The sequence below is a fragment of the Nicotiana sylvestris genome, chromosome 2, assembly GCF_000393655.2.
Source record: "Nicotiana sylvestris chromosome 2, ASM39365v2, whole genome shotgun sequence".
Lineage (NCBI taxonomy): Eukaryota > Viridiplantae > Streptophyta > Magnoliopsida > Solanales > Solanaceae > Nicotiana > Nicotiana sylvestris.
The window spans coordinates 49,312,978-49,340,867 of NC_091058.1; the positions used below are offsets into that span (position 1 = coordinate 49,312,978).

The window sequence follows — 27,890 nt, forward strand, 5'->3', positions numbered from 1 at the left end:
TCTACTAAAATAGCACCCGTAATAAATTGTGTATTTTTTTTTGTTGGTAAATAAAGAATTTGATTACCAATCGGTCGTTATGTACATAAGGAAAAAAAAAAAGCAGACTGTTGAACATATTGTTCCGACAGCTGAAGCTGAGCAAACATCTATTACCTGCTACTACAAACTTCTACTACTACCCTAGTGCTTAAGGATAAACGTTCATCATTTCCAATTTCCGAGCTAGCCTGGCTTCATTGATCCCCTGCAACATACTTCATGAATGATTTGCTTTATAATAAGACCTGGTGCTGAATATTTATGTTGAAACACCTTTTGATATCTTTCCCTCCATAGTAAATACTTGCTGCAAGTGCCATCCTATAAACTTCTGCTTCAGAGTTTCTCCCCTTTGCATGATCTTCTGCCAACTTTAATTCCTCTGACCAATTCATGGCCCTCCTGTTAACTCCTTGCCAGAACAAGATTTCATTCCAGATATAAACAGCACAGTCACATTGAAAAAAATAAGTGTGAAATACTCTCGATCCCACTATTATGTGTATTACAACAACAATGTCTCAATCCTAAGCAAGTTGAAATCAACTATATGAATTCTTGTTGTCTACTAAGTGTGTATTAATGAGAAAATAATATGCCCATGCAGGTAACTCACCTTAAGCCAAATGCATGACCTATAAGCTAATGCTGATTTTAGACTCGTTAAAAGAGTACCAATGCAACCCGCCTAAACTCAAGTAGGATAAATTAGGTCATGACCCATTGCTCAACTAAATTGACTACCCATCTTGACTCAACCAAATTCCCAGTAGATTGAATCTGATTTAACCATTTTACCCTGACTAGATCTCATCCAATGAATCTATTTGACACCCAGGGTATAAATTTTAACCCATAACGGTAACCAACAACTATGTAAGTTTGACAAGCTAGGATCATGACCTATTCAATCCATTCAAGACCCAACCCATCTTGACTCAAACAAAATTTTTATCATTGTTAATTACCTGAACCCGCTTTAACCTATTCACAGAGGCGGATTAAGAATTTTAATTTATGGGTTTGACCTTACGAATTTTAGAACTTAACCCGGTGCACCTTTAGATAATGGATTTAGAATTTAATATTTGTTTAAATTTTAGAAGCTCTTCACATATATAGCTATATTACGTGTCAAAAATACTGGGTTTGGTTGAGCTTGTAGCCAGAACACTACATCCGCCTCTGACTGTGCAAACTTAATCCAACCCTCATTTAACACCTATAATATTAGCCAAGTTTAGACCATTGAGTAGATACATTGAGGTCCTAGCACAAAACCTAAAAACTCACGATAGACGTTCAGGAAAAACAAGCTCTCATGTGATGATTCTATCTTGACATTTAGGGGATAAAGACAACTCGGTTTACAAAACACAAACAAAAATTCTTTAGCAAGAGTAACCAGGGTATGGACATACCCCAATTTCACTTCTCTCGGGAAGAATTTGTCCTCGAAAATGAAGAAGCCTCTGATGCCAATGTGCCAGTACTATGTGAAGGTGATATTCCATGAGCAGGGGCCCGCCTATAAGGGGATACAGAATATTTAGATCTTTCTGTCGAATGTGGTTGCCTTGAAATTTCTGGTGATTCTGATTCAGGAGCAGGAGTTCCCGAAGAATGTTGAACCGCGACCCGTTGGCCCTGTGCATTATGACATGTCAATCTCTAGTGCCATATGATGGTGCCAAAATCACATGCACAAGTTCATGAACTCCAATACCGATACCAACAGAGACTAGTAAAAGTATATCACAAGTTGGAATTCTACACATCCAGTTGCGCACTCAGAAGACACTCAGATAAATCAATGCTTGCAGAAAGACTGTTCATTCAGTTCAATAAGATAATAAGAAATTATAAGGACGGAACCTGATGGGTTTGATTGTATTCCTCATCTGTTTGCTGCTCCAGATGATGATATTGCTGCTGCAGGTGACTGTCTTCCTGTAATTGGAAATGTCCCTGTTGTTGCCATTGTTGCTGTTGCTGCATACTCTGATATCCTTGTTGACGTACTTGGTACTGGTGCAAGAGTAGTTGATAACCATGTTGTTGCATCTGGTATGCAAGTTCTTGTGACTGGCGATATTGCTGTAGCTGCTGCTCCTGTGATTGCAGATAGTGCTGCTGTGTTTGCTGGGGTTCCTGTGGTTGCATCTGTTGTGCTTGCTGTTGCCATAGCTGCTGCGACTGCGGTAAATACTGTAGCTGGTTCAGGAGAAATTGCTGTTGTGAATAAGGGAAAGACTGAATTTGCTGGAAATACTGTTGCTGTTGCGATATAAGTGTTTGCTGCTGCTGAAGAAGGTGCTGCTGATACAGCTGCTGACTTGGATGTTGATGCATCTGTTGCTGTTGCATACTAGTGTGGGGCTGCTGCAGTTGGAGCTGATGCTGCTGATACTGTCCGTGCAAAAGATGCTGCTGCTGGTAATGGTGTTGTGACGTTTGACTCAATGCTTCCTGGTGGTGTGAGGGCCCAATTTGCTGGCTACTCTGCCCAGAATGTTGCGGCGTACTTGGTTGAGAATAAGAAACATGTGAGGAAGAGACTTGAGGGTGGTTTTCAGATAGGGAGATGTCCTGTGATGTTTGATTCAATGCTTCGTAATGGGGATTGGGCCCAATTTGCTGGCTATTGTGCACAGAACGTTGAGGTGTACTTGGTTGTGAATAAGAAACAGGTGAAGAAGACACTTGGGGATGGTGTCCAGACATGGAGATCTGCTGTGGCATATTATTCAATGGCCAGCATTGTGTACTTGGGATATTCCCCTGAGAAGTACCTGATTGACACTGCATAGTAGCCTTTTCCAGGACCTGTTGGATCTGCGGATCACTCTGAGAATCAAGTAAGTGCTGTTCTTGTGAAGCAGCTCGTTGTAGCTCCTGTTGCTGATCCAATCCTGCAGGCACCTTTGAACTACCACTTTCAGGAACTGCGACTGTATCATTTATCTGCTGTGAACTTTCAGCAGTAACAGGACCTGGATGCATTTCTGCTGATGTGGAAAACAGACATGTTGCTGGAGATGAACAACTAGCTGGTCCATCTCCATCATTTAGAGGATCTTGCGGTCTGCCCGTGCTTGATGAGGGAATTTGTTCACCACTTTCTAGACCATCAGAGTGCATGGAGGCAAGGCCCTGGGTTTCCTTTTCCTCAGAAACCAAGGAAAGATTCTCCAAAGAAACCGGCGTCGGTAGCTGTTCAAGATCAACATCCTCATCTTGACGGACATTTTCTGAACTTGGATGTTCTTGTGAGGCTTCTGAAAGAGAAAGGGGCCTTGAGGGCTCTTTAAAGTCCAGAACTGGCCCAGGAGACTTGGATGCATCATCTCCAGATTGAGGTACGGAATCATAAGAGAAGTCCATTGGTCCAGGCAAATCTTCTCTCCTCTGCTGCGGCGGATCATGACTTAGTTCCATCGACATCGATGTATCATCCTTTGATTGATCAACAGGGTTAAAAGATAACTCATTTTTCCCAGAGCCATCTCCACCGGATAGATCTTCCATTTTGGAAGATAGCTGTCCCTGTTTACCAGTCGTACCTTTGTCATTATCTACAGTTAATGACGGCTCTGCAGAAAGCTGGTCTGGTTGCTCACCATCTTTAAGCGGCAGTTGATGTGCCTCCTCTCCTTTGGAGTGCTGGATCAAATGGCCAGAGCTTGGTCCTTTTGACGGCTGATTAACTAAGACATTGGAAATGTTTCTCCTTTGTTCAGTAAAGCTGTTCAGTGAACTCTTCCCAGTACCTGAGTGTTTCGATGAGCCATTGGTCCTTATGAAGTGAGGAAATAATTTGATGTGTCGACTCCATGCCATTCTTATCTCAGAGATAGAACCACAAAGATCAACTAACTGTTGCATCCATAAATGATTATTATCAGGGACAGGTGAAAGTGGATTTTACACATCCAAAACACAAAATAGCAAAACTTAGTAAATATAATTAAAGAAAGGTAACTTTACTTTATAAAACTTAGGGCCAGATTCAGTAGGTACAAGACCATGAGGAAATGTAAAGAAAAACAAGTAAACATTTTGCTTATAGTATAATGCAGCTTTTGAAAGGGTTAGCATATCTCCTAGCAAAGTGAATCCGACGTTTCAAGCAAACTAAGTTCTTGATTAAAAGTTGTTATTCCTGTATGCAGGTGGTAGTCACAGTTTTGGTTAGTAAAAGCTGGAAGTGGTTGGTCTAGAAACATTAAATATCACACAACAATTGGCAATGAACCCATTGTTGAAACTGAAGCCATCCCACATACATTTTGTACTTTCAGATGAGATCTTATTATCTAAAGTAGAAAATCACTATACAAGAAAAGAGAAAATCAACTTGTCATGTATGCATACTGAGTATATCTTTTTATATCTCTCAATTTCTAGGTTTTCTCATTGTCTTTAGTACGATCAGGGCTTGGTTTGTGTTGACACAGTCCTCTTCTACCATCCGGACAGAGTACTGTAGTAAAACAATTTGGATTTTCTTTCTTGTCTGCTTTTTTTTTTCCTTCCTTTTTTATGTTCTTTCATGCCTGCAAATAAATAGACTTGATTCTTCAAAGAAATTTTGATCATGCACAAATAATGTAATATCCCCTCTAGCAAACAATTAAAGTATACCAAGTACGGACCATGAGTAGTTGTAACTCTACTGGACAAAAGAGGTAAGTTCCTAATTCAGTCAAGTCTTATTCAGTCATGGTGTAGATAGGTGTGCTGTAACATGCTGCTCTGCATTGAGGAGAAGACGTCATACAAAGAGATACTTTAGATCATAATGCACAGTAGTGATTCAACAACAACAACAACCACCTAGTAAGATCCCACAAGTGGGGTCTGGGGAGGGTAGAATGTACGCACACCTTACCCCTACTCCGAAAGAGTAGAGAGGCTGTTTTCGAAAGACCCTCGGCTCAAGAAGATGAAAAGAGACAATAGATCCGTAACAACAACAGAAGCCAGAAAAATAATATCAGCATCGTAAGAGACAGAAAATAGATGGAAAAGTAATAACAATGACCAGTAATAATAACACATTACTATGAAAAACGGAAAAATAGTGTGAGCACAACATAAACCACTAGCAGTCCAAGCCAAAACACTATCAGACTAGTCCCACCCCCGGTACAAAGTAGAAATATGCTCGACTACCGCCTAACTTTCAACCCTAATGCTCGACCCCCACACCTTCCTACCAAGAGCCACGTCCTCAGAAATCCAAAGTCGCGCCATATTCTACCTAATCACGTTGCCCCAATACTTCTTAGGTCGCCCTCTACCTCTTCTCATACCTGCCAAAGCCAATTGTTCACACCTCCTAACCGGGGCATTTAGGTTTCTCCTCTGCATGTGCCCGAACCTTTTAAGTCTCGCTTCCCGCATCTTGTTGTCCATAGGAGCCATGCCCACCTTCTCCCAGATATCTTCATTTCTAATCTTATCCAACCTAGTGTGCCCGCACATCCATCTCAACATCCTCATTTCTGTTATTTTCATCTTCTGGATATGTGAATTCTTGACATCTTCTGTATACAACGTGGCCGGTCTAACCACCGCTCTATAGAACTTACCTTTAAGTTTCGGTGACACATTCTTGTCACACAAAACTCAAGATGCTAACCTCCATTTCATCCATCCCACCCCTATACGGTGCGTGACATCCTCGTCGATCTCCCCATCCCCTGGATAACAGACCCAAGGTACTTGAAACTTCCTCTCTTGGGGATGACTTGTGAGTCAAGCCACACGTCCATGTCTATTTCGCCTGTCACCTCGCTGAACTTACACTCCAGATATTCTGTCTTAGTCCTACTCAACTTGAAACCTTTAGACTCGAAGGCCTGTCCCCAAACCTCCAGCCTCTCGTTAACGTCGTCTCGCGTCTCATCAATCAGAACTATATCATCAGCGAACAACATACACCATGTCACCTACCCTTGAATATGTTGTGTTAGTACGCCCATCGCCAGGGCAAATAAGAACGGGTTGAGCGTAGATCCTTGGTGTAACCCCATAACAACCTAAAAATGCTTCGAGTCGCCGCCCACGGTCCTAACCCGAGTCTTAGGTCCATTATACATGTCCTTTATCACACTAATGTAAGCTACTGGAGATGGAAGGAGCATCAGCTTTTGGAATCATAGGCGGTGTGGAGAGGATACTCTGAGGGCCTCTTTTCCCCACGTCGTCAGAGTTTCAAACCAGAAGGAATTAATGGTCCAACAGATTCGCAAGGAGCATGAAGGGGGGTAGTATGAGACCTCTCAATTAGAAGGAACATGCAAGATTGGGAGATTGCGCAGCTCCAAGATTTGTTGGCACTGCTATATGGGCAAGACAGACCCCAACCATCTTGTGATTCTTGGAGATGGGGGTTGCGTGGCGATGGTTTGTTCACCGTAAAATCCTTTTACGAGAGTATGTTGGTGAGAGTTACGAGAGTATGTTAGTAAGAGAGGAGGCCATTTTTCCATACTCCTCGATCTGGATTCCTAAGGCGCCCACGAAGGTGTTTTTTTTGCATGGCTAGCAGCGAGGGGAGTGATCTTGACTACTGAAAATCTGCGAAAGAGAGGAATTACACTTGTTAGTTGGTGCTACATGTGTAAAAGCTCAAGGGAAAAGTTGATCATCTTTTGTTGCATTACCTTGTGTCCTCGGGTTTGTGGAGGGCAATCCTAAATCTTTTTAGTGTTCAATGGGTGATGCCAAGCACTGTAAAGGAAATGTTATATAGCTGGGCCGGTTTCCGTAGAAGAAGAAAGCAAAAGGCGTAGAAGTTCGCCCCGTTAGCTCTCATGTGGATAGTTTGGAGGAGAGAAATAGGAGAGCTTTTGAGGGGATTGAGTCTCCTTTTCACATCTTAAGAATAGTCTTTTATCTTTGATCGCTTTTTGGTGCACTCATATAGCCCCTACTTGTATAGAAGATTGGGCGTCTTTTGTAGAGAATCATGTTATGATGTAAATTCTCTACTTTTTGGTATACTTCTTGTATATGAGAGTTTTTTCCATTCCGATTAATACAATTTACCTTATCAAAAAAACTAATGTAAGCTACTGGCACACCTTTCACCTCCGGGAATCTCCAAAGAACCTCCCTAGGGACCTTGTCATATGATTTCTCTAAGTCAATAAATACCATGGTGCACAATAGCGATTCATTTTTTAAAAAAGAAAGCTATCCTGTGACAGCATGACTATGTAGCTATCCCGTGACAACGCCTTTCTCCTAATCACTTTCCTTGACTCATGATGTTAGGGGTCTTTTTTGTTTGGGCATTATAGTGCAAGGATTATTTATGCGGTAAATGAGAATGAAGGGACTGTTATAATGGTGAATAAAAATGTAGATTTATTATGCGATGAACAATAACACATTGTGATTCTTATGTAGGGATTACTTACTTTCTGGGCATTTTTGTCTGTAGATACTTTTATCCTCTTATTGCTAATACAAATATTCTTAATTCATAATGTATCTCGTATAAGAAAATATACTCCCTCCCTTTCAATTTAGATGAGGTAGTTTGACTCGGTACGGAGTTTAAGAGAAAAGAGGGAGATTTTTGAAACTTGTGCTCTTAAAAGTTTAAGGGGTAAAAGCTTTGTGGGGCCATGAAATTTGTGTGGTTATAAAAGTTTCTCATTAAGGGTAAAATGGAAAGTTAAAATTGAATTATTTTCAATTATAGAAATGTGTCATTTTTTTCTGGAATGAACTAATAAGGAAAGTGTGTGGAACAACTTCAACATAGTTTAGCCTTCAGGCCAAGTAACAGTTCAGTTTCCCTTGCATACAGTTGCATTGCAGTTATGCATGCATTGTTTTCATAAAAGACTGGTCTCAGGCTTTTAGGGACGGTCGACGATGTTTACCGGGTATAAATGACTCATTCCCTTACTTTTGAGTGTAGATACAGAGATAGACCCTGCAACAGACTCCTGAGTCTTTACGCTCCTAATCAGCGGCAATGGAGAAACTTCCATACTCCCTATAGATCATTTCAGTTTTATGCCATGTCTATTTTTGTTGGGTTGCGTCATTGTCTAGTTGACTCAGAATCATAGGTGATGCATGTACCTTGTGGGTTGTGGGATTCAGTTGGTCGGATATTTTTCTTGACACAATAGTTCTGTTATCTTGTTTGCCTATGGTATCTTTTATCTCCTTTATGATTATATGTTCAGCCAGTTGAGCGATATGGCTAAGGGCTCACTTAGTGGGTAGCCACTCACCAAACACTGGTCATGGCTCATCCAAATTTGGGTTGTGACAAGATGATGCAAGGCTGTCATAAGAGACAAACCACATCTTGTAATGAAGGATTATAGCATCCTTCAATTTTGAGCAATACAGAAGCATATGCACCAAAAAAAGATATCCAACAGGCACAACTCACCATACAGGTCAAATAAGCATCGTTCATTAACTTGACATGGTCTACGACTACGTCATCAGAATTTCACAACCTTATATTTGCACATTGGCTAGTTAGGAAGATCTGGAAACATGTTGACAGATGTGAACCATTGGATCAGGTTTACAATGTGCCCAGCAGTAGCTAGCTCACTTCCAAACCATTGTTCGTTGTCCCTACATGTTAGCTAGTTAAGTTCTTATGTAATAGATGCTAGATTCATGAGTGTGTCGTACTGACAGTTATTCCTTTAAGATTTCCACTACATTAATTATTGATGGTCCCAGCAGCATCACCAAACAGATAATCACACATGAAGCTATGAAAATCTTGAACAATTTTTCCACTTAAAAAAGAAATTCCCCCCACTTTCCTTCCACAGCCAAAATGGAGAATAAGAAAACAAAACAATGTAGAACTGAAACATTTAGAGGGGGCTTCTAACCTCCAAAAATAATATAGATATACTCTCTCGATCTTTTATATCCAAACCTTGGGATACGTCCGACACCGGAGAGATTGCATTAGCTATGACCGAGTCTACTCTGCTCAATTGCTTAGTTCCTTCATGCGCCATTGCAAATCTTATCAGTTCCTGCAGAAGTAGAATATATTCATTATTTGGTATTAGTCACAATCTCATAAAGAATAGTGCCAAAAATAGCTTTCATCTTAGAAGAGAGGAGATGTTTTGATGGAAACTCAACTCCTATAGGTTCTTCAAAGGCCATGTGCATTGCCAATTTGTTTTGCTGGTTTGGATTGTACCCTACTAATAATATTGACCATCTTTTGGATTTCAGTAGTTCTTTGGTTCTGGCTTAGTCAGTTATGTATAGGAGCCAGGAATATTTTGTAAGCTTAAATGCCAAATCATGTACTTCTTGCATCTTCTTGATGCTTTCTATTGAAATCACTTACTTTATCGGGGAAAAAATAGCTTTCATCTTAGAAGCTCTTCAGGGACTTTTCAATTTTTTATTTTTTCAATCAAAATTCGTAATTTCCTTTTCAAAAAATAATATAGAGATGTGTGTCGCTATTGTATGGTGGTCTGAATTCTTAATCTTGATGACCTGCGAAAGTTCTTATTGGAATCACCAATAACACAACAGAATTCCAAGTGCTCAATTGGCGTTTAACCTTCTCAAACTCAAGAGTGTGAACCTATTGCTCACATATTGTACTACCCTCAATAGAAAACTGAATGCTATTTTCTTGTTTCTTTTCTTTTCTTTTTTTTGATGAAATAAGTTGCTTCACTGTAAGCATCAAGAAGATGCAAAAGTTACAAGAAGGATCAATGTTAGCTCCATTACAATATGACAAAAACCTGCCCAGGGAGCTAACAAAAAGAATCAAAAGTAGAAAGGGGCTAAATTAGAGTAAGTGAGTCAATGAAGTCTAGAAGGGGAATAACATTATTTACAGGGACCAGAGTACTCCAACTAAATAGATACACAAGACATTTAGCTTTAAGAGCATGTACTGGAGTTGAAATGCCATCGAAACATCTGCGATTCCTTTCTTACCAAAGACACCAAAAAATGCATGTTGATTGCTGGGATCATCTTCCAGACTTTCTTGATGGCTCTGTCAACTTTCCATCTGCTCCATCCTTCTACTGCCTCCTTAATGCCCTGAGATTGTGTCCAGCTAAGCCCCAAGATTGCTAGAAACATATTCCACATATTTGCTGCCATCGGACAATGCAAAAAAAGGTGGTTGACTGACTCCGAGTTTTGCTGGCATAGGTAGCATCTATTCACCAACTGAAAACTCCTTTTACAAAGATTATCTTGAGTTAAACAGGCTTCTCTAAGGGCTGTCCAAGTGAAGCAAATAACCTTTGTGGGAAGCTTTGTCCTCCAAATGAGCTTCCACGGACAAGAATCTATGATTCCATTCTGCTCACACATATGCCTATAGCCTGCCTTGATTGTATAGGAATATGCACTATCTCTACCCCATATGAGCTTGTCTGGGGTCTGATCATTCACGGTGAGGTTTCCCAGTCTTTCCAACAACACAAAAAAAATTGTCCAACTCCCAGTCATGCATGTTTCTTCTAAAGAGAGGGGCCTATGTGTTTTCTAATCTATATTCCCTAACTGTAGAATTGGGATCACTGGCTATCTGAAATAGTAGAGGGAAGCTCTCCTTCAGTGGGCAATTTCCAAACCAAAGATCCTTACACAATCTAACATGAGAACCATTCCCAACCTTGAAAGAGATATTCTGTGAAAAATCATCCCAAAAGCTACTGATGTGTTTCCATAACCCCACTCCATGAGGGGCTCTGCTTAGTTTAGTACACCAATGGCTTTGTTGTCCATGTTTGGCTATCACCACCTTCTTCCACATGCTGGTATCTTCCTCCCCAAATCTTCCTAGCCATTTCATTAGCATGCTCTTGTTGTGTTTTGCGAAATCTTTGATACCAAGTCCACCAAGTGCTTTGAGACGGGTTACTTTGGACCACTTGACAGGTGGAGCTTATGCCCCTCACTATTCCCTTTCCAAAGAAAGGCCCTCCTGAGCTTGTCCAGCTGCTTGAGCACCTTACTAGGTATAGGGTAAAGTGACATGTAATAGGTTGGAATGCTATCCATAACACTGCTAATCAAGGTTAGCCTGCCACCAGAGATACTGCAGTTGCCATGTTGCTAATCTCTTCTCCACCTTTTCTGTCACTCCATTCCACACTGTAGTAGACTTATACTTTGCTCCCAATGGTAAGGCTAGATATGTGGTTGGGAAAGAGCCAGTACCACAACATAGAACATCAGCTAGCTCCTGTAAGTTAGGAACTTCATTAACAGGATAAATCATACTCTTAGGGCTCGTTGGTATGAGGGACAAGGAATAATTAATCCCGTGACTAAATTTAAGAAGAGTTAATCCCATGTTTGGTTGTGAGAAAATTGCGATATAATTAATCCCGGGATTAATTATCCCGGGATTGTAGTATTTTTTTATCCCCATGGAAAGGTGGAATAACTAATCCCGGGATATATAATTCTGGGATAACATTTTTCCAACCAAACGACCCCTTAGTTATCTCATCCTCTTTTGCTATTTGTTGTATCTCCATTTTGATTCTCAACATTTTCTCCTTTTCAGCCTGAGATAGAAGTCTACCTTCAATTAATTGCTCCAGCATGGACAGCTCTTCCAGGGCCTTATTTTTCTTTGCTTCCAGCTTGCCAAATTCCACTCTATTCCAGCCAAATTTCAGGGCCTTATTAGAGAAAAGTCAGGTCTGCCCCTGATCTCATAGCTTTGCCACCAGTGTTTAACTTTGTCAATGAACCCCTCCACTTGTAGCCACATATTCTCAAACATGAAGTAGGAGGCATTGGCTTCCCGGTCACCGCATTCTAAAAGTAATGGATTGATCATTGTGATCAGAAATCACTCTTGGAAGAGCAAGCTGCTTCATAGCCCAAAGCTTTCACTCCATTCAGTAGAGACTAGGAATCTATCAATCTGGAAGCTGGTAATGAGTTCTCACCCCTTGACCATATGTATAATAAGCTCCTTGGAGATCAATTATGTCAAGGTCCTGAATGATGTCAGAGAAAGATTTCATAGCCTTGGATCTTCTGATGCAATTGTACCTTTCACTTTCATATCTACACACATTGAAATCCACCCTATCAGCCATTGCTCGTTCCAAATGCCTCTGACTGCTGCAAGTTCATACCACAACTCTTCTCTTTCAAGATTTGTATGAGGGCCATAGATCCCTGTAAAACACCATCTAAATTCTTCTTGTGTGCTCTCCAACATACAAGATATAGTGTAAGTACCCTGCTGGATCCTCAGATTGTTCCACTTTCTCTTTTTTTAAATAACAGTATTGTCCATGCAAGCCTACATGCACCTCGGCCATTTCACCAACTCTTGCCACCAAGGCTTAGGCGAATGGGGAGAAATCACCAAGCATTATTTGTCTCGGTTGGGATTTGAACACTGGTCTCCAATTTTTTCACCAGCTTCATACCACTAGACACCTAAGCGGCCACACCCTTGGGTGCCAAACTAAATGCTACTTTTTTATATGAGCTATCACAATATCTATTTCTTGCTTGGTATAGCCAATACAACAACAACAACAACATACCTAGTATTATCCCATACCGTGGGTCTGGGGGAGGGTAGTGTGTACGCAGACCTTATCCCTGCCTTGTAAGGATAGCCAACAGATTTCCTATTTCCATGGAAAGAAAAGGTTCCAACTAATAGTACAATATAAGGTTTATATAACACTCTTCTACTCTTTTTTAAAACTTTAGTGAAGTAAGGTGGTTCATTATAAATTAAAAAAAGGCATCAAGAAGACGCATAGTTACATAGTTACAGGAAACACTCTTATACTTCATAATAGCATTATATCAATCTTCTTCCTATCAAAGATACAAAAGAGGAACCTGTGGACCTCACTTCTTCCTGAGTTTCTCATTAAATAACAACTTCCTAAAATTCTTAACCTTACAACATGCTAATTCTAGAAGGACACTCATTTGGAGGATAGAGTACTAAACTTGACATTACCTGCTAGTTGCAGGAAAGTCATCCTAACAGAGATAAGGAAAACATACCTCATAAAGAAGTTTGCAATCAGGGATACGCTTTATTCCATCAATTATTACATCTCTTGCAGCCCCCACACTAGCAGTGATCTGGCACCAATGGAAGGTAGTATCAGATTCTGTCCAAGAAAATGAGCAAGACCCATAGAAAGGGCTATTACCATTAAGTTGCGCTAACTGCAGTGTGAAATGGTTTACAAAGACAAGACCTTGTGCCAAACAACATGCCTCATTCATCCTTTACTGAGCTAGATATTAAGTGACAATATTTTCTCCTGATAACATTTGAGCAACAATATGCTGGCACAATCTGCTATCTCCCAATAAATGTAATAAATTTCTACATTTAATTATGTGCATAGACAAGTCAATCTTTTAAGCATGATTGCCAATTTAACGACATGAGATTCCAAGCTAATTTAAAGGGAACTTTGCAGCTCTTAGTGCTGATTTAGGCCCCCCCCCCCCCCCAAAAAAAAAAAAAACTAGTCTTTTCTGCAGAAAATCTGTATCTTGTCATAGCTTAAACTTTTAGATAAGGTGGTCATACTTCAACAAAAACCACACCAACCATCTTCATATTTGGTGTCTTGTCAATCCTATAACCACAGAGTAGACTCATCCAACAAATCAATAATCAAGAAAGACTTAGTTTCACACCCTAAAATCCTTATACAACTTCAACTTATTAGCAAGCCTGGAAGATGGGTTTCCCCACCACTTCATAATTATTCCACCATCCAGACATTCTTTCTTCAAAGTCCGTCATGTGTAACCATGTATTCTCAAATCTTCTCCTCCATCAAGCAAAACAGGTGAGTGGTTTGTCAGAAGGGGAATCTGAATCACATTCGGAGCCATCTTCTCCCTGGTGATGGACAGAAAATCTATCAAGTCTCGATCTAGATGTTGAGTCCTTCAACCAGCCCAAGTGAAACTAGCACCTGTCAAGCGGAGATTCAATAAAAAAGTGATTATCGATAAACTCCAAGAACTCCTCCATTTCTTCTAGATACCACCTTTCCTTTGATAATGTTAAAAGTCCCTTCCTGACACCCAAGTGATATTCCACTCCCTCAAAGCAACCACCATCTCTCCCGAAAGGTCTCCTTGAACCCCTTCCCCGCCAAGACCCATACACTCCATTCCCGATGTTTCTAAACCAAGTTGCTAACATGAAATCACCTTTTTTATCTCCATACTCTCTAATTTCCTCTCCTTGCACAATAATAGCATATCTCCAGAGTTCCCCCGAGCCACTGTATAGTCATGTTCTCCCGTCTCCTCCACTTCTCCACACGCTTTTACAATCCACTTTGAAACCGCCTCCATTTTAGTTTCTAGAAATCAAAGCAAATCTACCCCTATTCTTTTATTCCTACATTGATGGTGGCCCTTTTGTTCGTTCATTTGTCCCCCGCACATAACATCCATCTACCACTTTTTCTTTCCCCCCAATTTTACACCTTCCCCACCGCCTTTACCCTTCCCATCTCCCCTTCCTCCTACAGTATGCCATTATGTTGCCTTTCCCCTTTTGCATGACCACCGAATACCCCCCCCTCCCCAGGGTCATATCAACACTTTCTACACCTACATCTCCTCTTGACTCTTGTTCTCTGTCAAGTAAGAGTTCATTAAATCCTCGTTTCCATAAAATGAAACTTTCTGGATCTTTCCAAAATTAAGATATTTTTCTCCGGCTCATTTGGATAGCTTCTTCTCCCTTTTGATGATTGCAAAGGTTGAGGAATATTTAGAATAGGAAAGCAGCATCTCAACCTAAAGGATGGTATGACGAAATATGAAGCGATAAAAGCCACAAATAGGGGGTAATATAATTGAAGCTCCTTAAAACTGATATTCCATAGAGATCTGTCAAGAAAGCATCCATAATTCTCTCTCTCTGCCTCCTCCCTCTCCGTCCCCTCCCAATCAGTGAAGCATCAAAAGCTATCATTTGATACTATTGAAACCACTAAACCAACAATTGCTAAATAATTAAGTATTTAAGCTGCAAAGTAGATTGCATACCATGTGTTTGAGACGATAATAAAAAATGTATAGCGTAGGAAGGAATTGCAATTTCTCCTCCTCCACTGCCATTTTAATTGCTCTTTCGTAAATATCACAAGCAGCTGTGCAATTTCCCTGGCAAATTTCAGCAAGAAATGTCTTACGATAAATTCTTGTTCCCTGATTTAAGAGAACTTGTGTAACTTAGCATGTACCAGACGTTTTTCCATATTTGCTCGATTAGTAACATTTTGAATGAAATAGGAGTCCCAATCTATAATAATAGGAGGAAAGGAAGCACGAGCACCATCTGGATCTCCAATTTGCTCCATATATCTAGCAGTAAAAAGATGGATTTCTGGAACATTCTGCAAGAAGCACTTAGAGATAAGAGTCTCTGCTTAAAATTAAACATTATAGTATGTAGTGACCAGAGAAACTCAACTGTATGATTTAGTTTGAAATATTATGTCCTTTTATCTTATCACTCTCTTGTAGTTGTAGATACAAGCGTTTCTAGCACGTAATTTCATTCATGAGTAAAACCTAGTAAAATTTGGTGCAGAATTTGTGCTAGCAACAATTTACAAACTCAACCATCAGAAACTTGGAAGAAAAATTCAACTAAATTAGTTCAAACGAAGCTTGCTTTCAACAAGTTACACTGCTTTAGAAAGAACAGCCTGTAAGAAAATAATGTGCTTCCTGGTGCCCTCACATTGAAACACGCACTGTACTACTCAGCCTTCCAAATTTTCAAACTTTTCACTTTATTTTTTTTTTCTTTTATGAAACCTTTTCATTATTGATTATGTAACTGGGAAAAATTGGTTTCCAGAATGCATACGGGCCAGTAACCATTTCCTCACAAGAACTGGCTAGATATTGCACTTATGCATTTTATTTTATTTTGGGGATAAAGTGCTCTTATGCAGTATAACAGTGACTAGTGAGCATATTTGCAGATAAATCCAAGTGATCTAAAGCACAAATCTGAGGTTGGTTAGAGAATGAAAAACAGAAATCATTCAGGATTATAACTGATTAACTTTCACATTCACTTGACCAAATCCAGGTACAGCCATAAGACAGACCAATCAATTAAAGAAAAGTGATTCAACATTCAAGTGAAGAGTGAAGTGGTTGTCATTCAGTGCCTGTCCAGGAAGTATCTTGAAGTTTACCTTCGAGAAAACTTTCGTTGCTCGTTCTAAAGCAAACATTGCTAGCTCTCGTCCGCCCTTAGTCTCCATGAAATCCACATAACGCATCCAGAACTCAGGGTAGTTGGCACAGGATATCAAGCACCTCTCATAAAGTTTTAGGGCCTGTAGCAGAATAGTTTACTATTTTGGAGCAAAATCAAGCAGGAATCCCTGACATCTTCAGAGAACACTAAAGCATACCCAATCAAAATCTTCTTGCTTTTCAATGAAGTCGAGATAATCATGCCAGTTCTTCAGCTCATCGTTGTCAAGAGGAGTTGCCTGGAAATATCGCCTCTGGATGTTTGATTCAAAACTTCTAATTTTGTTCTCTACTTGACATGCTTTTTGGTATAGCTGATTTCCACCATATTTGTACTTATACAGTGCTTTCAACCTGACTGAATCATCACTAGGATCCTGGATATCCTTAACAACTTGAGCAATTTCTCCACTCGATAACACAAGTGTTGCATCTGATAGCTCTTTTAGTTGTACTTCACCACTGTCATCACTGAGATGTAGAATCCCCTCTTCTAAATTGGTTACAAACTTCTTAAAGCTGGATAATTAATAAGGCATATCAGCATATGAACTTTTTTAGTATTCACAATTGAAATTCTTTGAATCTGAAGCAGATAAGATATAATCCAACAGAATGTGGCAAGAAGTGGCAGGTGCTGAAAGACCCAACGCATCGAATTATTCCATTATACTAAAATCTTTGCCCTTGCCTTACCATGAACCAGCTCAATGATGTTAAGGCACAGTTTTGGCTTTTTGGTAGACATAACAACTGTTTATGCATTTTTCAGAAAATAAATTTTTATTAATAATAGGAGCCATGTAAATCTTTTACTGTCCTACAGGGGTGTTTAAAAAGAAATGAATCCGAAAATAACAGAAACATTTCAAGACGCCTACTTAGTGTCACTGGTTGGATAAAAATTAGCTGATATGGCCAATCTGGGTACAAAAATTGCCCCGTCACATATCCAAATAACTTTGTTAGCGCACACACTTTATCAGCACAGAGCATATACCTTTTAGTCATAAAGATACCTCTTTTTGGAGTAATCCAATCCTTTTAGCACCTGAAATTCTACCGTAGCCAGAAGGACAAGAGTCTTTGTCGTCGGAAGTTTAATATAATCAAGTAATATGACCTACTTTCTGAACATAGATAGTGAAGAACCTTAGGCTCTCAGCAATAAAAATATGAAGTATAGTGTCACAATCAGCACATCAAGGGCAGTCTAGTATATATATGAGATCAGTTTTCAACATTCAAACATGACTTACCAGTAATTTTAGGTACTCTTGTGCCACTAAATATGAGGTCATGAATCTGACCTTTTATCTATTTTTTTTATCAAACACTTAATATTTATTTTATTTCAGCAGAATATGCATCCAATACTATTTTGATCAAACATTGTTCTCTGAGAATTTAAGAGCAGTAGTGCTGGGTTAAATAACCAGAAAGAATAAAAATTGATTCAAAGTAGAAATTGAAACCAAGACGAACCGTCAATGTTAGAATGGAGAAAGTAAAGTAAGACGTACTTCTCATAGTACTTATGCAACTTCTTTGTGGGGAAGCGTAGAGCCTGTACATAAACTAGAGCAAGGAAACCCCACTGCTCCTGCGAGAACTCAAAGGACATGTACTTGTCCCATAAGACATGACAGAAGTAGTCCTTCCCAACAAGGGAGATTCCTTTGGTAAACAACCTGTCATAAAAGTTTTAAGAGAATATACAGATTATAGGAATTACTATTTATGATCTCACTGAACATGTTCACATGGCTTAGAATTGAATTTTCAGATGTTTTTAATGAATTTCAAAAGTGTAAATATATTGTTGCAACCTTTCACAGGGAGGCTTTCACTTTATATGAAAACAAAAGGTGGAATATGAACAGGTAAAAAGAAAAAGAAACTAGGTCTAATTATATTCTGTATCAAAAGCTGTGATTCAACCAATCCTCCATGATATTGCAGTTCAGCATTTACAAGAGCTACATTATGCAGGGATGCTACTTCTGTCTATATGCAAAGCACAGATGGTTCCAGATTCAAATAAAGCAAACCAGCTACGGCAGCTCGATGGCTAGTATAAGAACAGTTAACCAGGAAGAACACTCTAAAATGGATACAGATTACTCATATAGCGGACCCAATTAGTTTGGGATTGACACAGCTGATTTAAATGAATGTGAAGCAGTGATGCTCTCCTTTAGCTAATTCAGTAGTGATTTCCACTGTATCTTTGTCTTGTTAACATTTTCATCATTATAGTTAATGACTAACGTGGCAGGTATGTCTGGCCTCTTTTTAAAGAAACTTAAGGAAGTACAAATTCGAAGGATTTACCTACGAATATCAGATGGATCCTCGAAAGAACTCACGGCAAAGGTACAATAGTCAACCCACAGACCAACAGAAAATGGTGTTGATTCCACAGCACGCTCAAAGATTTCAACAGCTTTTTCAGCATTGCATAGTCGTGCCTCGTGATAGGCATATTTTTTCCAATTCCAGTGGCACAGTGGAAACTTAGACAAAAAGGAGTCAAAAGCCAAGCAAATCGTATTTCTATCATCCTGCAGTATTAGGAACAGAATCACTTGTATTTCCATTGAGTCAAAGTGCACAGGGCAAAAATAGAAGAATGAGAAGAATCATTTAAAATTGCATGCAAGGTTTCTTATATCATCAACAGATCTAGATGCATTGGTCAGATGATTGCACCCTAAAAGACTTACTTCTACCCAAGCTTTTTGCCAATCCGGAACAGTAAAATAGTTTGACTATTGAATACACCTGCTCCTAATATAGAAGCAGAAACGGTTACAAGAGAGCAGCTCTTGCAAGCAGGTAAGTGCTACATATGATGCATTGGGGCCAAGAGTGCAACCAAGAAGCTTATGATGCAAAGAGAGTCGAATGGCAATGAGTAATGGAGATCAAGGCAAGAGAAGTTAGATATTAGAAGTGAAGAGCAACATATTCTATTAAGTAAATAATGATCCTGCTTCAGTTTTCTGGTTTGGTTACTTAATGATGATAAACAAAGCTTTGCGTGCTTACATGGTGACTCTGTTACTTTATACTTTGATTACTTTTGGGTGTATAACAAATGAGTCCTAACCCAAAAAAAAAAAAGGTGTGTTAAGTGGATATGGACCAATAGAGGGTCCATGGACACTACTTCATTCTTTCCTGCCAGCTGAGTAACCCAGAATGCTTGTTGGGGGTTATAGCTAATTATCCTTCCTTTGATGCAGATTCAGATTCGATGATGAATCCCTCTAAATAAGAGGGGGGGGGGATGCATGCAAGGGCAGCCAAGAATGTAGTTGAGTAACTTGTGATGCTAAAATAGTAGAATGGTGATGAGTAATGCGGATCAAAGTTGTTAAGTCCCACATTGGTTGAGGAAATTAGTTGTGATCTCCTTATATGGTCTTGGGTAATCCTCAAGTTATGAGCCAACTTTTGGAGTTTAGTTAGGCCAAAGGTTCATTTCTTCACATGGTATCAGAGTCAAATCCATCTATCCTTGTTATCGAGTTTCTCAATGTTGGGCCACCATTTTATGTTATCCACGCTCTAGTTCTCCAGTCCTGAACATGCCGAGAGGTGTTAAGTCCCACATTGGTTGAGAAAATGGGTTGTAGTCTCCTTATATGGTCATGGACAATCCATCCTTCATGAACTAGCTTTTAGGGTTGAGTTGCGCCCAAGGTCTATTTCCTCACAAAAGCAAGAGAAGTTAGAAATTAGAAGTTAAGAGCAACATATTCAGATATTCTACCGAGTGAATGATGACCCAGTTTTAAAGATGCACAACTCTCGATCTATGGGGAACTTGGACATGACTCATGAAGGAAACTTATAGCGCTTAAAGTCTTTCCAACAATTTAAACATTTTGTCATTCAGACTCTTCTATACAAAGTTTTGTCTATTTCACTAAAACATATGGAGCAGAGTGTGAGAAAACGACTGCGCAACAAGAAGGCAGCAGCCAGAACAATCGCACTAGAATTGGAGAATGTCATCTTGTAGAGTAGCTTAGCACAGGAGTGGTGCTGTACACAATTTTTTATGTTGTTTTGAGAGTTTTTGTTCTGTTTTTACTAAGCCCGCAAATTTTCATAGCCATCTATCAAATTATTCATACTTTTATGCAATGTTACTTTGAGAAAGGCTTCTCCCAAGTTCTATTGAAGAAGTCTACTCTGCTACCTAAGATTAGATGTTTGTAGCATTCGTCCACCTTGATAGATTAGGTTAGTTACTTGAATTATCATTGGACCGAAGCTTATATACCTTGGTTTGTGATTGTGAGAAAGCGCGGGAGAAAATATTATTGATTGATATTCTATGTTACAATGAGCCCTATTTATATGTATACATAAGACATAACCTACTCCTATTACATAGGACTAATTACATATATTCACATAACTATTATAACACTCCCCCTCAAGCTGGTGCACATAAATCATATGTACCGAGCTTGTTACATATGTAGTTAATACGAGGACCAGTGAGGGACTTGGTGAAAATATCTGCAAGTTGATCATTCGACTTCATAAACTTTGTAGCAATATCTCCTGAGAGTATCTTTTCTCTAACAAAGTGACAGTCAATCTCAATGTGTTTAGTTCTCTCATGGAACACTGGATTTGACGCAATATGAAGAGCAGCTTGATTATCACACACAAGTCTCATCAGACTAATCTCACCAAATTTCAACTCCTTGAGCAACTGTTTGATCCAAATTAGCTCACATGTCGCCATAGCCATTGCTCGATATTCTGCTTCTGCACTAGACCGAGCAACCACATTCTGTTTCTTGCTCTTCCAAGACACCAAATTTCCTCCTACTAAGACACAATATCCAGACGTAAAACGTCTATCAGAAGGTAATCCTGCCTAATCAGCATCTGAGTATCCAACGATCTGCTCATGGCCTCGATCCTCAAACAATAAACCTTTGCCTGCAGTTGATTTTATATACCGAAGAATGCGGACAACTGCATCCCAATGACTATCACATGGAGAATCCATAAACTGACTCACAACACTCACAAGAAAGGAAATGTCAGGTCTAGTCACTGTGAGGTAATTTAATTTACCAACCAGCCGCCTATATCTTGCAGGATCGCTAAGAGACTCCCCCTGTCCTGGCAGAAGTTTAGAATTCGGATCTATCGGAGTGTCAACAGGTCTACAACCTATCATTCCTGTCTCCTCAAGAATATCTAAGGCATACTTCCGTTGTGAGATCACAATACCTGAGCTAGACTAAGCGACCTCAATACCCAGAAAATACTTTAATCTGCCCAGATCCTTAGTCTGAAAGTGCTGAAAGAGATGTTGCTTCAACTTACTAATATCATACCGTCAACATAAACGACCAGATAAATACAGAGATTTGAAGCAGAATGCCGATAAAACACAGAGTGATCAGCTTCACTATGAGTCATGCCAAACTCCTGAATAACTGTGCTGAACTTACCAAACCATGCTAGAGGAGATTGCTTTAGACCATAGAGAGACCGGCGCAACCGACATACAAGACCACTAGTCTCCTTCTGAGCAACAAAACCAGGTGGTTGCTCCATATAAACCTCATCCTCAAGGTTACCGTGAAGAAAAGCATTCTTAATGTCCAACTGATAAAGAGGCCAATGGCGAACAGCAGCCATGGAAGAAAAAGGTGGACTGATGTTATTTTAGCCACGGGAGAGAAAGTATCACTGTAATCGAGTCCAAATATCTGAGTATACATTTTGGCAACAAGACGAGCCTTAAGTCGATTAACCTGGTCATTTGGACCAACTTTGACGGCATACACCCAACGACAACCAACAGTCGATTTACTCGAAGGAAGAGGAACAAGCTCCCAAGTACCACTCGTATGTAAAGCAAACATCTTGTCAATCATAGCCTGTCGCCACCCGGGATGAGACAGTGCTTCACCTGTAGACTTAGGGATGGAAACAGAGGACAAAGATGATACAAATGCACAATGGGATGATGACAGACAATGGTAACTTAAACCAACATAATGGGGATTAGGATTAAGTGTGGACCGTATACCTTTTCGTAGTGTAATCGGTTGACTAAGAAGAGACAAGTCCGCAATATTAGTAGGGTCAGGTGCAGGACGTTAATCAGTCGGGCCTGATGCTAGGCGTGGACGACGATGATAAGTCGGGAGTGGTGGAGCTGTAGAAAGTTGAACTGGACTAGGTGGTGGCATTGGAACTATAGGTGGTGGAGCTGCAACTGAAGCAGTAAGTGGTGGAGCTGCAACTGGAGCTATGGAGGAAGATGAATGGGAGATAGTGATTGAATCTCCAAAAGACGGAACTGGTAGCACCTCAGAAATATCAAAGTGATTACTTGGACCTGTGAAGTATGATTGGGTTTCAAAGAAAGTAACATCAGCAGACATAAGATACAGCTGGAGGTCAGGAGAATAGCATCGATATCCCTTTTGCGTTCTCGAGTAACCTAGAGATACGCACTTAAGAGCACAAGGAGCTAACTTATCTTTTCCTGGAATGAGGTTATGAACAAAACACGTACTCCCAAAGACACGGGGTGGAAGAAAGAACAAAGGTAAATAGGGAAACAGGACAGAGAATGGAACTTGATTCTAGATAGCTGAAGATGGCATACGATTAATAAGATAGCAAGATGTAAGAATTGCATCCCCCAAAAACGCAGCGGAACATGAGATTGTATGAGTAGGGTACGAGCATTTTCAATAAGTTGTCTATTCTTTCTTTCAGCTAACCCATTTTGTTGGGATGTGTACGGACAAGCTGTTTGATGAATAATCCCATGGGAGTTCATAAACTGCTAAAATGGGGAAGACAAATACTCTAGGGCATTATCACTACAAAATGTGCGGATACAAACACCAAATTGAGAAGGTCTGGAAAATAGAAAACAACTCAGATCGATTATTCATCAAAAATATCCAAGTGCACCTGGAATAATCATCAATGAAACTGACAAAGTAGCGGAATCCCAAGGTAGAACTGACTCGACTAGGACCCCAAACATCTTAATGGACTAAAGTAAAAGGTGACTCTGCTCGATTTTCAAGACGCCGCGGGAAATAAAAGGTGACTCTGCTCGATTTTCAAGACGCCACGGGAAATAAAAGGTGACTCTGCTCGATTTTCAAGATGTCGCGGGAAATGGGAGCGGGTATGCTTACTGAGCTGACATGACTCACACTCTAGAATGGACAAGTGAGATAAGCCAGGTACCATTTTCTGAAGTTTTGACTAACTGGGATGTCCCAACAGTTTATGTAATAAATCTGGTGAATCAGTAATGGGACAAGTTGTTGAAGGAATGCAACAAGGTGTGACTCCATGTGATTTTGCAAGGATAAGGTAATAAAGTCCATCTGATTCACGTCATACCAATGATCTGCCCCGTACTGCGTTCCTGTATAAAAATAAGGTCATCAAGAAATAAAGCAGTTGATTTAAGTGATTTGGCTAAGTGACTAACAGCTATGAGATTAAAAGGACTACCGAGAACATAAAGAACTGAGTCTAAGGGTAAGGAAGGAAGTGGACTTGCTTGACCTTTTACAGTTGCCATGGTTTGAGACTCATTGACCATTGTGACTGTTGGAAGAGATTAAAAATATAAAATACTAGTGAAAAGAGATTTGTTACCAGAAATATGATCAGATGCACTTGAATCAATGACTCAAGAATCAGAGGTTGAAGATTAGGAGACACAAGTCAGGCTACTATCTGTTTGAACAACGAAGGCTATCCTTGAAGATGTCTGTTTACATGTTTTGTACTGAAGGAACTCAATATAATCCGGTAAGGAAATCATTTGGATTGGATTCAACGCATTGGATACAACGGATTGTGAGTCAAAGTTTTCTAATACGAATGACATTATAATGTTCACGCCGGAAAAATCGGAAACCCTTCTGGAAATTACTATTAACGCCAGAAAAATCAGATAATTTTTCTGGAAATCACTGTTTCACTGTTACTGTTCACCGGAAAACACTGTAACTCGCCGGAAAATAAAAAAGTCGTCGAAATCTGATGTAACTTTGATGGGTAGGCTCGAAAAAGCCTCGCTACTGAAGAAGGTCGGCCAAAAAATGGCCGGAAACAGGTACACGCACCGGCGCATGGGACAGACGCGCCAGCAGAAAGCTTCTCTTATTGACGCGTGAGGGCGCGTGGAGTAGCTTTTTCTGGAGATTTTTTCTGGGATTTGGTCGCCTCTGTCTTAGGGACCTTGTGGGGGTGTTGGATTTTGCACAACACCAACAAAAATGATTTTATTGCGGACAGCCTCCTAAGTCGCCAGAAAATTATACGGCGATGAGGTCTTTCTTCCCGGAAGACGCTGGAATGATGCACAACGATAAATTTCTCACTAATGCTCCGATGCCATGTGAGAAAGCATGGGAGAAAATAATATTGATTGATATTCTATGTTACAATGAGCCATATTTATATGTATACATAATACATAACCTACTCCTATTACATAAGGGACTAGGACTAATTACATATATTCAAATAGCTATTCTAACAGTGATCAACTTCTAAGTAATTGGGTTCGATATCCTTCTACTCCATCTTTACCTTTTGGGATTTTGATTCAATTGACGATTGAAGTTTCATATACTCCAATTTGCCTTTTTGTTTGGGCTTTTGATTTCTTTCTCTCTCTCTTTTTGGAAAACGTAATGAAACTTTTATTAAAGAATAGCGCCAAGAGAGCACTATGGATGAATAGTACAATCCTAGCAAAATGCATCTTAGTGCACTAGCTACGTTGAAAAGAACTAAGGAATTAATCATTTTTTATTGTAACCGGAAAAATTAATCATCTTGTACAAGCTTCCTGTACATTCTCGTTTTTTAACCAAAAAGCTAATAGAGCTAAACATCTATGCTTTAAGGTACAATTATTTCCTTTTGCTTTCAAAGAGTCCGTGATCTTTTTCCTTCCATAAATCCACCATATAGGCACTGGTATACTGTTCCATAATGTCTTGTCGCCTTTTACTCCTATTCTATTCCAACAATTGTTCTGGCATGCATCATTTAACCTTTTGCGCTTTTGGTTCTATTGAGAGTTGAAGTTTAATATACTTCAACTTGCCTCTGATCCTTGGGTTCCACATCTATCAATAAATCACAGGTGTCGGGCAAATGCTCATCATAAGTACCACATCTAGTCTAGGCATGTTGTGTTTAATTTCTCTTGTACAATCATCCAAAACCCATGACCATAAAATTGCAAAACCTATCATTGATCATTGCAGCGGACACATCCAAGCACAAGAAAACATGCTATTGTAGGACTATACTGGGTTTGTTGTTGTTGTTGTTGTTGTTGTTGTCCTTATACAAACTAGAAGATGCACTATGGTAAAGTTTAATATGACATGATTTAAAAAAAAAAAAATATAAAGTTGTATCCCTCATCAAACATGATAATAAATTTGACCCATATGAAGCCAAGCAAATTTCAACTTACATGGTAGGTTTTCTCAATCTCTGATATCAGTGAGGTCCAAGAATCAAGGTCTTGTGACCCTCCAGAAATCATCTCGTTAAGTCTTTCATGATGAACTTCAATAAAAGAAGCCATGAGTCTGTATTCAGAATCAAGCAATGCCAAAACATGAAAAAAGTAAAATTGCACATGTTGCATGACTAAATGAAGCTAGGTATAAGAAAATTAGAGAGACAAAAAGGATACATAGCTTAGTCAAGCTTCCTGAAGTTTGCAATAAAAGGAAAACCCATGGAAAATGAAAAATTAAAATGGTGAGAAACTGAGAATATCATTAATGTCAAATTTAAAAGGAAAAGAAAAGAGAAACAAACGTGTGAATAAAGCCTTTAATTTGCCTTCTTTGGTTCTTAGTTGCAGTCAATGACTATTATTCCACGCAAGAAAAGACAAGCCACCGAGAATATCACATTTGATGCGTATGCACATGACAAAGTTGTCGATCTACAGTGAGTGTGTGCCCTTTTTTTTTTACAAGTTACATTTAATGTATTCATTAGAGCATCAAGGCATGAAAATATCTGAGAATGGAGGTTCAGATTCCAGCTTAATCATATCATATATTGGACAATGAACAAATGAGTGCTTCCCTAGAGTAGAAACCAAAAAAAACATATTTCTATTAAAATGGATCAGCCAAATAGAAGAAGGAAGATCATCTAAAACTGGTAACAGACAAAAGCATCATTCACCTGCTCTTGCAAAGTAAGGTAATGCTAGGTTTACGGCATTACCCCTACCTTGTGAAGGTAGAGAGACTGTTTCCGATAGACCCCCGGCTCAAAGTAAAAGTAAAAGAAGCAAACACAGCACGTAGTAACATCAACAAGATAAGGTGATAAGGAGAAAGGGTGATAGAATAGTCGAAGCGAACGGATCAACATATAGTAAAAGAAACCTACAGATTATACATGAAAAATCCAACAGTTGTGCATTATCTCCTCAAAAAATTATACAAACACACACACACACAAATTACAACATTTCATGAACATCATAATTATTCAAGCTGACAAAAGGAGAAAGTTAGAAACAGTCTTCAAACAACTTGTTTTGTTATTTCTAAACAAAGCATCCTTTATGATAAAAATTGTTCATTTCAGGAAGGAATAGGCGAAAAATATGAGCTAAAATTCTAGTGAAACTGGAACCTAATATGGTCTCCCACTTCATTCCATTTCAATCCTTTTTAATAAACTAGAACCTAAAAATAGTTTCTTATTCCGTAGGGTATGAATCATTCCCAGCAACCACAAGAACAAGGACGAAAAGTGGGATGCGCGGATTGGGCGCACGTCATCGTTTCAAAGCTTGCCGCTAATACGAAGCCTAGCATTTAAGTGGGAGCAAGATAGAGGGACTGGCCCATACTCTGTAGAGTTTCAAACATATGGGCAAATTGGGATTGGGCCAGCTAACTCACAAGGGATTTCTGGATCATAATTAGTGGAAAAACAATCACAAGAAAGATTCAAATTGTATCCACATATACCATGAAAAAATATACATGAATCGACTTATCATCAACTATATGACACATTTTTTGCTTGTCATATCTATTTTCATTACCATGAGTATTATTTAACCAAACAAATTTGAGATTCCTTTATCTTCCTAGAAGTTACAGGTATTATGTTAGGTTTCAGCAGGGGTTGGGGCAACTAACTCACACGATGTCTTGGTTATCAAAAAAGAAATAATCAAAAATAAGTTCATTTTCTAATGGAAATTTCTAGAAAGTTTGAGCTATAAACCTTCAATGGGAAGAGGTCCCTCGGCAGCATTGTGATTCTGTACCTCCATAGCTGGAGAACTCTGTTGGAAGCCGCCAACCAGTGCACCTAGGGTTCACCTTCGATGAATGTATGCTTTTGTACATACACACTCGGAAGAAGACCGGACTACGTGTCGCCGGAGACAAAAATACAACGGTCTCCTGAAGCCGGGAAGTGTTACTGCACACTTCTGTCCGTTACTAATAGTTAAC

The 27,890-nt window shown here is 39.4% G+C and overlaps 1 protein-coding gene across 6 annotated transcripts; it reads right to left on the reverse strand.

The window, feature by feature from the left end:
• Positions 1-27,890, reverse strand: LOC104217426 (pre-mRNA-processing factor 39-2). 6 transcript variants are annotated; one of them, XM_009767679.2, is made up of 14 exons: positions 27,658-27,890; positions 26,090-26,107; positions 25,865-25,982; positions 18,679-18,908; positions 17,868-18,035; positions 16,503-16,863; positions 16,281-16,424; positions 15,312-15,464; positions 15,115-15,231; positions 13,090-13,170; positions 8,931-9,080; positions 1,918-3,918; positions 1,464-1,689; positions 1-454 (listed from the first exon to the last, which is right to left on the reverse strand). In XM_009767679.2, the coding sequence occupies exons 3-13, from the start codon at positions 25,976-25,978 to the stop codon at positions 1,471-1,473; spliced, it is 3,738 nt and encodes a 1,245-aa protein (XP_009765981.1). In that variant the 5' UTR covers positions 25,979-25,982; positions 26,090-26,107; positions 27,658-27,890; the 3' UTR covers positions 1-454; positions 1,464-1,470. The 6 variants fall into 6 exon arrangements, with proteins under 6 accessions (XP_009765981.1, XP_009765979.1, XP_009765977.1 ...); XM_009767677.2 differs by lacking the exon at positions 26,090-26,107 and having other exon boundaries at positions 1-424; positions 25,865-25,959; XM_009767675.2 differs by lacking the exon at positions 26,090-26,107 and having other exon boundaries at positions 1-444; positions 25,865-25,959.

Bases quoted from the DNA above. Each gene is read 5' to 3' on its own strand.
- LOC104217426 (XM_009767677.2), bottom strand. From the start codon at position 27,706: ATGGAGGTACAGAATCACAATGCTGCCGAGGGACCTCTTCCCATTGAA. The intron at 13,171-15,114 runs GTATGCAATCTA...CATTGGTGCCAG, and splicing joins ATTATCGTCTCAAACACATG to ATCACTGCTAGTGTGGGGGC. The intron at 1,690-1,917 runs GTTCCGTCCTTA...CATAATGCACAG, and splicing joins AATACAATCAAACCCATCAG to GGCCAACGGGTCGCGGTTCA.